This window comes from Geotrypetes seraphini, chromosome 2, assembly GCF_902459505.1.
Source record: "Geotrypetes seraphini chromosome 2, aGeoSer1.1, whole genome shotgun sequence".
Classification (NCBI taxonomy): domain Eukaryota; kingdom Metazoa; phylum Chordata; class Amphibia; order Gymnophiona; family Dermophiidae; genus Geotrypetes; species Geotrypetes seraphini.
The window spans coordinates 475,993,966-476,007,536 of record NC_047085.1 but is presented as its reverse complement, the minus strand read 5'-3'; the positions used below and the strand labels follow the sequence as shown (position 1 = coordinate 476,007,536).

General features: G+C 42.3%; 1 protein-coding gene across 3 annotated transcripts in view; it reads right to left on the bottom strand.

Annotated features, from left to right (window-relative positions):
* The window catches only part of WDR48 (WD repeat domain 48), a 160,922-nt gene that overhangs the window by 54,235 nt on the left and 93,116 nt on the right, over positions 1-13,571 (bottom strand). For all 3 annotated transcript variants that reach the window (XM_033931717.1, XM_033931718.1, XM_033931719.1), the window contains exons 13-14: positions 8,897-8,993; positions 1,086-1,181 (exon numbers count right to left, since the gene is read on the bottom strand). In XM_033931717.1, the coding sequence (XP_033787608.1) occupies positions 1,086-1,181; positions 8,897-8,993 (193 nt within the window). The remainder of the gene's footprint in view (positions 1-1,085; positions 1,182-8,896; positions 8,994-13,571) is intronic.

The window sequence follows — 13,571 nt, the reverse complement described above, 5'->3', positions numbered from 1 at the left end:
CCCTTCGCAACTGAAAACGCTCAGATAACGTATTATTAATATTTAATCTTGTAACAGGGAAGCTATACAAATTTTTCATTTTCTTTCACTGTGTCGTCAATTGTATTTTTAATTTGAATAACTAAATATTTAAATCCATCCTCTTTCCATATGAATGGAAAAGAATCAAACATTCCTTTCAAACAATAGACATTTAAAGATAAAATCTCAGATTTATTCCAATTAATTTTATAACCTGAAAATTTACCAAATGTATCAATCAATTCCAAAAAACACAGAATGGTAGTCTCTGGATTTCTCAAATAAAGCAGAATATCATCTGCATATGCTGAGACCTTATATTCCATATCAGAATAAGGAATACCCTGTATCCCCTTTGCTTGCTGAATAGCTAACAATAAGGGTTCTAATACAATATCAAATAGCAACGGAGATAAAGGACAACCTTGTCTAACTCCCCTTCGCAACTGAAAACGCTCAGATAACGTATTATTAATATTTAATCTTGTAACAGGGAAGCTATACAATGTTTTAATCATTTGTATAAATCCAGGAGCTATATCAAACCAGTTTAGAGCTTCATACATAAAACTCCATTCAACTCTATCAAAAGCTTTCTCTGCATCTAAAGAAAGAGCAAAAGCCGAATCATCCAAATTCTTAGATAAATTTAACATATGCAATGCTAATCTAGAGTTATTAGAGGAATTTTTTTTTTTTAAAATAAAAAGGATTTTTATATCAGCTCGTGGTGTTTCCAGCAGTTTCCATGTCACTGAAAAAGAGAGAGGAGGAAGCATGGGCCTGATGAGATTAGATATTCTTGTCCAAGGGATTCTCATTGAGAAATGTTCCAAAATATGATATATAGTCAGTTCCATTAGCTATGATATATCCCTTCAGTTACTGGCAAAATGTGTAGCCAGTATAATGAACAAAATTCTATAAACATGCATATTCATCTCCACATAAAGCAATTCTTTTAGGAAATATAGCTCTTTTTACCTGTTCTCTGGGTCCTTCTGTCTTTTTTAAGACAAAGGACCACCTATACCCTGAAGGCATAAACAAAAAAGAATACTAACCATGATTCACTTCATTTTCTTCTTCATCCATTGGATTGATGTGTGTCCGAGGCCAGTATTCCAAAAGAGCTTGCAGCAACAACCCTCCTAGATTCACTTGGAAACAGATATTGCTGGGTTACATAGACATGTAAAAACATATCACGACAAAATGCTGATTTAACATTATTAACAGAAAGACTGATGCTTTTATTTTGAAGAAATTTCAAGTTGATGTTTCAAGTTTATTTAAGCTTGATAAACCACTTAACCATCCTAAGCGGTTTACATAATAATTTAAAAACAGGGGGATCTAAGAAATGCAATTAAAATATGATACAAAGTGTAAAAACGCTAAGGGGCTCATAATCAGAACAGAAATACGTCTAAAATCCTACCTAAATCAGAACTTGGACGATCTAAAAGACAAGTTGTCCAAGTGCGATAATCAAAACAGGTTTTAGACGTATCTAAAAACAGCTTAGGCCTTTTCAGTGCTGCTGTATGCCAGAGTGAAAAGGGGTGTTTCAGAAGGAGTTGTGAGGGCGGGTTGTGGGCCGACCTAGACTTAGTAGTACTGCAAGTATAACCGAAAGTTTAACGAGACTGCCTAGATGGAACTTGCACGTTGTGACTTAGGTGATGTAAAAACAGGTCTAAGTGCCCAGAAGGTATCCAAAAGTGACCAGATAAGCACTGCAGACCAAAGGACAGACCCACACACACTACCCCAGTGATCACTGACCCTACCCACACCACCATAAAAATTGGAATAAAAACGTACATACCTGCCTCCAGAACATCAGCACCTGGCATAGGAAAGCCTAGTAGAGCAACAGAGGTGGCTTAAGTAATCTGGGGCTATTTAGTAGGTTTTGGGGGTGTTTTGGGGGGCTCACCATAACCTATAAGGGAGTTCTGGTGAGATGTTTATGTGGCACCCTTTTTGTGAAGTTCGCAGGAGTGCTGTAAGGTGCCCCACTATTGTGTTGCCATGTCTGTGTGTCCAGTCCATCACTTTGCTGGCCCCTCCCATGTCCAAAATGTCTTGTTCTAGGCATTTTTGACTTGGGCGAATTTTTGGACAAGAATGGGGTATAAAGATAGACAACTTAGCAGTCTGGATGATCAAATGGCTGGACGTATAATTAGATGATTCTCGAAAAAAAAAATATTTTAGACGTATTTTTCGAGAATGGACTTTGGACACTGCCAACTTTGGGTGACTAGCGACTTAGGCCCAAAACGGACTTAGACATATTTTTTTATTATGCTCCTCCATGTTTTTACACTTTAAGAAATTTTCAAAGCCATTTACATTGGAAAAAACCAGCATTGTACATACAGAAAAGTGTTTTTATTGTTTTTGTAAGTACACACACCTTTAGTCAGGTAAAAGAATGCACACAACATAATTATACATGTACTTTATTCCACATATTGCGGGGGTGTTCTCAGGCAAGACCAAATCAGAAGAGGCAACAGCAGCACTGTAGAAATGCAGCTCTAGGCTAACACAGTAAATGATGCAGCAAAAGACCAACACAGCCCATTGAGTCTATCTAGTAAGTGTATTGGTCATAGTGCACAGTATAGGTTATTTTCCCAACACTTATGATGTTGAGATTGTACTTGCCACACATAGAAGGTTATATTACTTTTTCCCTGATTTCTTAGAAGTACAAAAGTGATTACATTACTTAAGTGCTCTTTGCTTGGTTTACTCCTCTTCCTTTGTAGGGTTCTATTGTGTATATCCAATTCCTATTTGCTTCCATCAACTCATTCAGAAGGACATTCCAGGTATCTACTATCCTTTCTATGAAAAAATATTTCCTGATGTTGCTTCCAACAATACCACCCTCTGGCTTCATATCAAGTCCTTTAGTTCTAAAGTTTCTCCTCATTTAGAAAAGGCTCATTTATTCAGTAATTCTTTCCAATTGTTTAAAATATCTGTATCAGATCCTCATCAGTCCCTCCTCTCCTCTAGGTTATATGTACAGGTAGTCCCCGGGTTAAGAACGAGTTACATTTTTAAAGCTTTTCTTAAGTCGGATTTGTATGTAACTCAGAACTTGTAGATTTTAAGATTATTGTTGTTTAACTCTGCTCTCAACTGACAAAAGAACCAACTGCCCCTACCAGTGTTCCCTTTAAAGTACAGCATGGACAACTACACATTGTTCTTAATGTGGCCATTCATCAATTCTGAATCTGTTGCTGGAGAAGTGTAGGAGTCTATGCTACTGGAAATACTGCTCAGTGAAATCAAATGAAGCCGCAACTGCGTTCTTAAGTATGAGTTGTACTTAAATAAGACATCTGTAACATGGGGATTGCCTGTATTTAGAACTTCCAGTCTCTTCTCATAGGTCTTCTTATAGAGACCAATCATCATATTGGTTCCTTTCCTATGTACCAACTCCAACTTTTTTTATGTCCCTTGTGAGATACAGCATTGGCTTTTGCTTTCTGTCATATGGAAGGAAAGCGCTGGCTTGCTACTTGTCTAGAACAGCTCTTATGAATCAGATCTTTTGTAGGCTTCTTTGTGCCAAAAACTACATTGGTTACTTATTAGGCAGCGTGTTCGGTTTAAGATGACTTTTGAGTATTAAAGAAGTCAGGGGTCAAAATGCCTACAATAAAACTTGACTGTATACCGTATTTTTTCGCGCCATAAGACGCACCTGACCATAAGATGCACCCTAGATTTAGAGGAGGAACACAAGAAAAAAAAACCATTCTGAACCAAATTTTCCCTCCCAGATTCTGCACCCAACCCCACACTCCTTGCCAGGCTCTGCACCCTTTCCCCCTCCCTGCCAGGCTGTGTACCCTCTTCCCCCCTCTGGTGGTCTAGTGGTAGGCCGGGACAGGGCACAGATGAAAAGGCAGATGACTTTTTAAAATATGCAATGTCACCTCAATAACAACTATAGAAAAATAGATAAATATAGTGCAAAATATAGACAGCAGATATAAAGTCTCAAAACGGACACATTTTGATCACTAAATTGAAAATAGAATAATTTTTCCTACCTTTGTTGTCTGGTGATTTCTTTCTTTCCTTCCTCAGGTCCAACAACTGTCCTTTCCTCCCTCCTATGTTCCCCTCACTGCCTTCTAGCCTTTGTCCTCTTCCTACCCCCCCACCGTTGTCTGGCAAATTCTTTCTTTCCTTCCTCAGGCCCAACAATTGTCCCTTCCTCCCTCCTATGTTCCCCTCAATGCCTTCCAGCCTTTGTCCTCCCCCTCCCCCCCTGGTTGTCTGGCGATTTCTTTCTGTCTCTCTTTCTTTCCTCAGGCCCAACAATTGTCCCTTCCTCCTGTGTTCCCCTCACTGCCTTCCAGCCTTTGATCTCTTCTTCCCCAACTCAGGCCCAACAATTTTCCCTTCCTCCCTCCCTCCTATGTTCCCCTCACTGCCTTCCAGCCTTTGTCCTCTTCTGACCCCCCTTCCAAGCCTGACCGCCTGCTGGATTTAATTACCAGCTGCTGCTACCGCTGTGAGGACACGTCGAAGATGCAGTGGCGGCGGGGGACTCCTGGCTCATCAGCGGATTGAACTTGTCAGCGCGGCACCGCAAGCCATGGCCTTGCTACGGCCCGAGAGCGAGGGACGAGTGGGGAGACAGTGGCGCTTCACTCCTTCCTAATGGAATGAATTGCTGGGAAGGGCCAGGCGGGTGCAGCAATTGCACACTACTGGCCCAGAAACCTTACCCCCGACGTCAATTCTGACATTGGGGGTAAGACTTCTGGGCCGGCGGTGTGCAATTGCTGCACCTGCCTGGCCTTTCCCTTCCTCTACTTGTGGCGGCAGCGAGTGACCAGTAGCAGCAGCAGCAGCAGTGGCAGCAGGTAAGGGGCGGTCTGTGGTCTAAATAAGGTAATTGGCGGGGGAGGGTTGGGTATTCGCTCCATAGGACGCACCCCTTTTTTCCACCCACTTTTTTTGGGAAAAAAGTGTGTCTTATGGAGTGAAAAATACGGTATATCTGAATGCTATTTGTGGTCCTCACAAGTTGAGTTACTTTTTGTCCCTGTGTGAAACATGCCAGTATAAGATCTAGGGTATTCTCTGTGATGACTCCTGTTTGGTGGAATTGTTTGCCTGATGAGCTAAAGACAGAGCAAAGTTACTTTGGTCTCTGAAAGAAGCTAGAGGCATGGTTATTTGTGAGTGACATTGCTGAACGGATAGAAGGTAAGATTTGCCTTTTTGCGGATGATACCAAAATTTGTAACAGAGCAGACACTGTAAAGGGAATGGAAAACACGAAAAAGGATCTGCAAAAGTTAGAGGAATGGTCTAATATCTGGCAACTAAAATTCAATGCAAAGAAATGCAGAGTAATGCATTTGGGGATTAATAATTGGAAGGAACCGTATGTGCTGGGAGGGGAGAGGCTGATATGCATGGAGTGGGAGAGGGACCTTGGGGTGAGTGTCCAAAAATATAAAGGCGAAAAAACAGTGCGACAAGGTGGTGGCTGCTCCCTGAAGGATGCTGGGCTGTATAAAGAGAGGCGTAGCCAGTAGAAGGAAGAAGGTGTTGATGCCCCTGTACAGGTCATAGGAGTATTGTGTTCAGTTTTGGAGACTGTATCTGGCGAAAGACATAAGAAGACTTGAAGTGGTCTAGAGTAGGGCGACGAAAATGATAGGAGGTTTGCGTCAAAAGACCTATGAGGAGAGACTGGAAGTCCTGAATATGTATACCCTAGAGGAAAGGAGGGACAGATATGATTCAGACTTTTAAGTACTTGAAAGATATTAACGTAGAACAACATCTTTTCAAGAGAAAGGAAAATGGTAAAATCAGAGGGCATAATTTGAGGCTGAGGGATGGGAGACTCCAGAGCAATGTAAGGAAATTTTTCTTTACGGAGAAGGTGGTGGATGCCTGGAATGCGCTCCCAAGAGAGGTGGTGGAGAGGAAAACGGTGAAGGAGTTCAAAAAAGCATGGGATGAACACAGAGGATCTAGAATCAGAAAATAATAGTAAATATTGAAGCACTAAGGCCAGTACCGGGCAGACTTGCACGGTCTGTGTCTGTATATGGCCGTTTGGTTGAGGATGGGCAGGGGAAGGTTTCAATGGCTGGGAGGATGTAGATGGGCTAGAGTGCTCATTGTGCTGAAAAACGCCCTAGCTGTAATAAAAGTGCCAGTTAGATGAGAAAAACCAATACAAATGGCAGTTTTAAAGGGAATTGAGCCCTTTAGACCGGCATACCTTAGGATTTTTTTCACTTAGTCAGAACAGACTCCACAGCTCTCAAAGCTGGAGGGCTGACTGACCAGGGGGCAAGGCCGCCGGCTCAGGAACCTCTACAAAAATGTGGGGAGGTGGAGGAAGGTGGAGACAGAGACCCAGCACAAGACCCGCTGAATTTAACACCCCCGAGGTCGGACGGATCCCCAAACAGGACCCGTCCAAGCTCTATCCGGAACAAAAGGGGAACCCAGAAGTTCAAAACAAAATTCCAACAGTATTAACAGGGGAGCCAAATTAGTCTTACTATTTGCTTTAATGGAGACAGAGGAAGACTGGATTGCAAGAGGGGAAGCTATCCTGATAAACAAGTTTGTTCTCAGTCTCCACCTGCTGGTAGAAGTGAGGTATATAACTCATTTGCAAGGACTTTAACAGTCTATCAGGCGATACAGAATCCTACTTTATTTGGAACTGTATTTTTAGACAGAAAGTGAGACATGTACAAGTGTGTGAATACTTTTACAATGCACTGTAAATTAGTTAGATAATTAAGGTTAACAGAGTTTTCTGTTTCAGAATCATATACACCACACTTAAACGCATTTGGTTTTACACCCTAAAAATTGGAACCAAGGGATGTATCAAGTAATGCTGCTCAAGATCTGAAGATAGAATCTACTTTAACTTCAATGGTTAACTTTGAACTTGCAAGGTCTGTGTTTTGCATATGTAAGACTGCTCTACAAATGGAGTCATTGGTTAAGTTACCTTTTGTACATACTAAACTGATAATGCCAGCTCATATTTTCCAACTGCAGGATTCTTTAAAAACATATGATATTTATTTCTTCACCAATGTAAAAAGAATTTAATTTTTTTGCCTAAGAGCTTTCAAACCTAGATGATTAAATATGTTACACTTTTCTGGGCCTGTCTGCACTGATAATCTAATACCAATACAGATGACTCCACCTAAGTGCACGTTGGTTAAGCGCACGCTTCGGTTATCTGCACCTGACCACCACAGTCTCTATTTTAAACATTAAGGTCAATGGATGTAAACTCTGGATATTTGCAATTCTGATGAGCACTCAATCCATTTATGTAAACCGATGTCATAAATCTCACCTCTATTCTTTCACATTACGTTCACTCCGGTTAAATGCAATCATGTTCTGACGTGGATGAGCCACGATTTCAGAACTGCAGCCTAGGCCTGGCCAAATATTTGAACTTTCGGAACTGCACCATGGCGTCACGTGGACAAAAATCATCGTCTTTGGCTAAACGTGTCGATGTCTTTAAGAGACTTGACCAAAGGGAGAGTCAGGTCTGTATTGCAAAACATTACAGCATTCATCCTAGCCAGATTTCTCGGATTTACAAAAAAAAGGAAAACATATTGAAAGACTGGCAAAACAACAGCAATCCTACCAGAACACAGAAAAGAATTGGGAAGGCTGGGGACGTGCTGCGATGGTTTGCTGAAACTAGAAGTCAACAACTGCCAATCAGTGGACCTCTGCTGATGGAGAAAGCGGCACAATTATCTGAAGAACTGGGAGTAGAAGATTTCTGCCGTCAAACACGACCTCTTTGATCCATCCGATGGACCATGGGATAATCGCAAACTTCAAACATCATTACAGGTCACTCGTCCTAAGATATGTGATGGCAATGATTGATGCAAGCACAGAATCCATCCCCCGAGCTGCTGAGCTCGCAAAAAAAAAAAAAAAAAAATGACGGTGCTCAACTCTCTTCATATGTTATGGGAGGCATGTAGTCGAGTCTCATCATCAATGATTTCAAGCTTCATTCACGCATCTGATGAGACAACTGAAGCTGACACTTCGTCCATTGAACTCCCAGTTGGACTCTTGTCACAAGAGTTTGAGCTGTAAGTCGCTGTTGACAACGATCTGCCCACATCATCTGACAGCACTAATTCCAATATCTGTACATTCATAAAGAACACTGAAGACAACCAAGAGTCTGATGAGAACGGAGATACTGCTGCTGTCATCACGACTAATTGAACCACCTGTAGAGATTGTTTCCTTCTTGGACGCGCTGAAGTCCCTACACATGATGCGTTGTTATCTAGAGATAAATGGCTGTCATGACTATAGACAATTTTACAACATCAGTAGTCAGATACACAGTCTGAATCGTGCAATCTGCGTGCAGAAAACAATGACTGATTATTTCAGTAAAATGTTGGTTTAAAAAAAGGTTTATTGTATTAGATCGAACAGTATTGTTTTTATAACTGAACTGTATTACACTGTATTCAGTGTGTTTTTGGTTGAATAAAAGTTTTATTGCATTTGACTACAGCGTACTGTGATTTTTCATGACTAAAAAGTGGTACTCCTATTAAGCGCACACTCTGTTTAAGAGCACGTGGCAATCCGGTCAGAAGGGCATGCACTTAAGCAGAGTCGACTGTAATAATAAACAGGTATTTTCTTTTACTCCAATTTGTTTCAAGAAATAAGACAGTGGGTAACAATTATAAAGCTCTACCATCTCTCTTAAGAACATGACAACTTCAGGACCAATTCCAATTTGAATACACTACTGAAGTCAATTAAAACTCACATTTTGGATCAGTTCCATCTGGACTACTAAAGCCAGCATCCTTAGCAGAGACCCATGCAGCAAAGCAGTCGCTCTCGTCTAATGTAATTGTCAACATCTGTGAAAAGAAAAGGAATCAAAGACTTATAATATGTAGCCAAACATAACAAGCTTGTTGCCTTTCTTTTTTATTACATTAAAAGGTAAATTACACTAGCACTGCTCATACAATATACAGTGGAACCTTGGTTTATGAGCATAATTCGTTCCAAAAGCATGCTCGTAACCCAAATTGCTCGTATATCAAAGCGAGTTTCCCCATAGGAAGTAAGGAAACTCACTTGATTCGTTGTCCCCCCTCGAGGCCACCGGCGTTGCTCCTTCTCACCTCTGAGGCCACCGGCGCTGCTCCTCCTCACCCTCCCCCCCCCCCCCGAGGCCACTGGCACACTCTCCCTCCCTGAGAACCGGCATCACTCCCTCCTGCCCGCGAACGACCCCCCCCCCAAACCGGCATCGCCCCCCACATACGAACCGGCATCCCCCACCCGCCCAAGCACAAAGCCCTTACCCATGCCAGTGCCCAAAGACTCTGCCTCTTGCCTGGGCTGGGCTTTGAGCATCTGTGCAAGCTCAAGGTCTTCTGGTTCCCGCTCTCACCGAGAATCTCGGTGAGTGCAGGAGCCAGAAGGCCTTAAGCATGTGCAGATGCTCAAGGCCCAGCCCAGGAAAAAGGCAGGATCTTCGGGCACTGGTCATCCTGTGGGTTGGTGCTGGTGCCAGTACCAGATTGGGGTAAGGGATTGTGTTTTGGCGCGTGGGCGGGGGATGCTGGATCGTGGGGGGGAGGCCGTTTGGGAGGGGGGTGCTCTCAGTCGAGTCAATGCTCGGTTTGCGAGAATGTTTTGCTCGTCTTGCAAAACATTCACAAACCGCATTACTCGCAAACCGAGGTTTGACTGTAACCGCAATTGTTCGATATAACTGATATTTTGAGAGAATCTTTTATCATGATCAAATTGCATAGCAATGCTATGAGCCAAGCTGAGAGCAGATAAGCTTGTGCTATTGTCCTGGATAAAGGAACAATTGCAGAGAGAAGACAGAGAAAGAGAAAGAGGTTAATCAAAAAGATTTGGAAGTTTTTGCTGCTTTATTCCAGCAGGGAAGGGTGTGGCAGAAATTAATAAAATTTAAATTTCCCATATATGCTATATAATATGTGTGTTTATTCTTACTGAAAAGGTGATAAAGGGTGAGTGGTTGGGGGGGTTATTATATCACTAGAATATTATGTGGTAGAGATTAATGTGCTATTGTGAAATAACTTGTATAGAATATTCTTTTGTGCACTTGTTTAATTTGAAAATGAATAAAGAACGTTAAAAAAATAATAATAAAATTTAAATTTTTTTAAAGTTGGAAAGGGGGGGGGGGAAGTACTGATATTTTAGCAGTTTTTTCAATGACTATAACTTATCCTGTTATTACTGATTTTTCTGCAGCTTTTGCTTGGTGCAGAAAGCACAATAGGGCTTTGTATCCATTTACACTTACACATGTAGCACAGTTACTTACCGTAACAGATGTTATCCAGGGACAGCAGGCAGATATTCTCACATGTGGGTGACATCATCCACGGAGTTCCAATGCTGACAGACTTGCAAGCAGACTTGCTTGTAAAACTTTAAGAAAGTTTGCGACTGCCGCACTGCGCATGTGCGAGTGTCTTCCCGCCTGAGGTATCCTCAGTTCAGATAGTTAGCTAAGAAGCCAACCTGGGGAGGTGGGTGGGTTGTGGGAATATCTACCTGCTGTCCCTGGATAACACCTGTTACGGTAAGTAACTGTGCTTTATCCCAGGACAAGCAGGCAGCATATTCTCACATGTGGGTGACCTCCAAGCTAACCAGAATGGGATGGTGGGAGTGTTAGCAATTTAGGAGAATAAATTTTGTAAAACTGCCTGGCCAAAATGGCCATCCCGTATGGAAAAAGAATCCAGACAATAATGAGAGGTGAATGTATGAACCGAGGACCAAGAGGCAGCTTTGCAGATTCCCTCAATAGGAGTGGATCTAAGGAAATTTACTGATGCCGCCATGGCTCTGACTTTGTGGGCTGTGACTCGACCCTATAGATGCAGTCCAGCCTGAGCATAGCAGAAAGAGATGCAAGCAGTCATCCAGTTGGAGATACTGTGCTTGGAAACTGATTGTCCCAACTTTTTGGATCGAAGGAGAAAAAAAGTTGAGGAGTCGATCTGTGTGGCTGAGTCCTTTGCATGTAGAAGCCAAATCACGCTTACAGTCCAGAGTATGAAGAGCTGTTTCTCCAGGATGAGAATGAGGCTTTGAAAAAAACACTAGAAGTACAATGGATTAGTTGAGATGAAATCCTGACACTTTAGATAAGAATGTAGGATGAGTACGGAGGACCACTGTGTCATGGTGGAATACTGTGAAAGATAGGTCCACTACTAAAGCTTTTAGCTCACTGACTCTGCGAGCAAACATGAGTGCAATGAGAAAAAACACTTTCCAAGTGAGATATTTGAGATGAGCTGAAACCATTGGTTCAAAAGGAGGCTTCATCAATTGAGCAAGAACAACATTGAGATCCTAAACCACTGGAGGTGGTTTGAGAGGTGGCTTGACATTGAAAAGTCCTTTCATGAGTCTGGAAACCATAGGATGAGTAGAGAAGGATTGATCTACTCCTTTGGAAAATTTGACCATATCACCAATGCCTACCTAGCCTCTCACTGGCTACCAATAAGTGCCCGAATCCAATTCAAATTTTATTGTCTACTATACAAAGCAATAAACGGATCCGCACCCACCTACCTTAACAACCGCCTTAATTTCAACTGCTCATCTAGAACAAGAAGAACCAAGAACCTATTCGCCTATCCCCCACTCAAGGGAACTCAGCGAAAGAAGATGTATGACGGCCTCCTAGCAACGCAGGCAGCGAAACTGGACCCCTTAATCTCCAATTTGCTGTCAACAACTATCGATTTTAAATCATTCCGAAAGGAAATCAAAACCTTACTTTTCAAAAAAAACTATACAACCTCCCAACCGAAACTAACAAGCAACCAAGCCTAAACCCTTCTCCTAAATTGTAATTTCCGGCATCTATTATGTAAGCATCATCCAATTATAACTTCCTAGAAAACCCCAGCTATCCCCTTCTATTCTACGCCTGATCTGTATACATCCCCTGAATTGTAACTTCCTGGATATGTTCAGCTGTCTTACACTGTAATCCGCTTAGAACTGCAAAGGTAAAGGCGGAATATAAGTCACTAAAGTAATGTAATGTTTCCCTTCGATAGGCTGATGGAAAGCAGCAATTGCACTGAGATGGACTTGAATAGATGTTGATTTGAGGCCTGACTGAGATAAATGCAATAGGTAAACCAAAACTGAAGACAAAGAGGCAGATTGAGGCTCCCTGTGATGAATGGTGCACCAAGCAGAAAACCTAGTCTATTTCGGGTTGTAACATTGCCTAGTGGCAGGCTTCCTAGAAGCCTCTAAAATGTTCTTGACAGATTGAAAAAACTATAGAGTGGCAGTTAGGTTAAGAGATACCAAGTAGTCAGGTGTAGAGACTGCAGGCTGGGATGAAGTACAGACCCATGACTCTGTGTTAGCAGAGAGGTAAAAACTGGTAGATGTAGTGGCTCTCTGCTGCTGAGTTGAAGAGAGAATCACTGTTGTCCGGTGGCATGTTCATGTTTGAGTTTGACGAGTGTCTTGAGAATGAGAGGAAATGGAGGAAATGCTTATAGAAACTGATTTGTCCATTCCAGAAGAAAAGCATCTGCCTCGAGGCGATGAGGAGAGTATATCCTGGAGCAGAATTGAGGCAGTTTGTAGTTGTGGGGAGACGCAAATAGATCTATCTGAGGAATCCCCCACTGAGAAAAAATGTGAAGGAGAGGCAAGGAATTGAGTGTCCATTCGTGAAGTTGCAGAAGACGACTCAATTTGTCCACCAGACAGTTTTTTGCTCCTTGAATATAAACCGCTTTAGAAAGGCGTTGTGAAGGATTGCCCAATTCCACACCTTTTGAGCTTCCTGGGAGAGATCCCGTGTCTTCCTGCTTGTTGACGCAGTATATGGCAACTTGATTGTCAGCCCGAAAAAGGACTACTTGATCTTGAAGAAGATGCTGAAAAGCTTTGAGAGCATTGAAGATCGCTCTGATTTCCAATAGATTTATGTGACACAAACAATCTATGGTGAACCAGTGGCCTTGAGTACAGAGACCATCAAGATGAGCCCCCGAAGCGTAGGTCGAGGAGAGGACCTTCCAATGAAGGGGCGATTCTGGAAAGATAGGAAGAGAGCATCCACCAGTGGAGAGACTGTCTCAACGAAGGAGTCACCATAATGTGCTGAGAGAGTGGGTCGAAAGCATGCGCCCACTGAGATGCCAGGATCCACTGAGGGATTCTGAGGTGAAATCTGGCAAAAGGAGTTATGTGATCTAGGAGAACCATCATGTGTCTTGCTGAAAGTAAAAAGAGGTATGACACTTGTGGCAAAGTTAAATGAGAGCATCCTGACGCTGTAGAGGAGGGAATTCTCTAAGGTGCACAGTGTCCAGTACAGCTCCCTTGAACTGTAGGATTTTGAGAGGGTGGAGCTGAGAGTTTAGAAAGTTGATTTGGAATTCCAATTG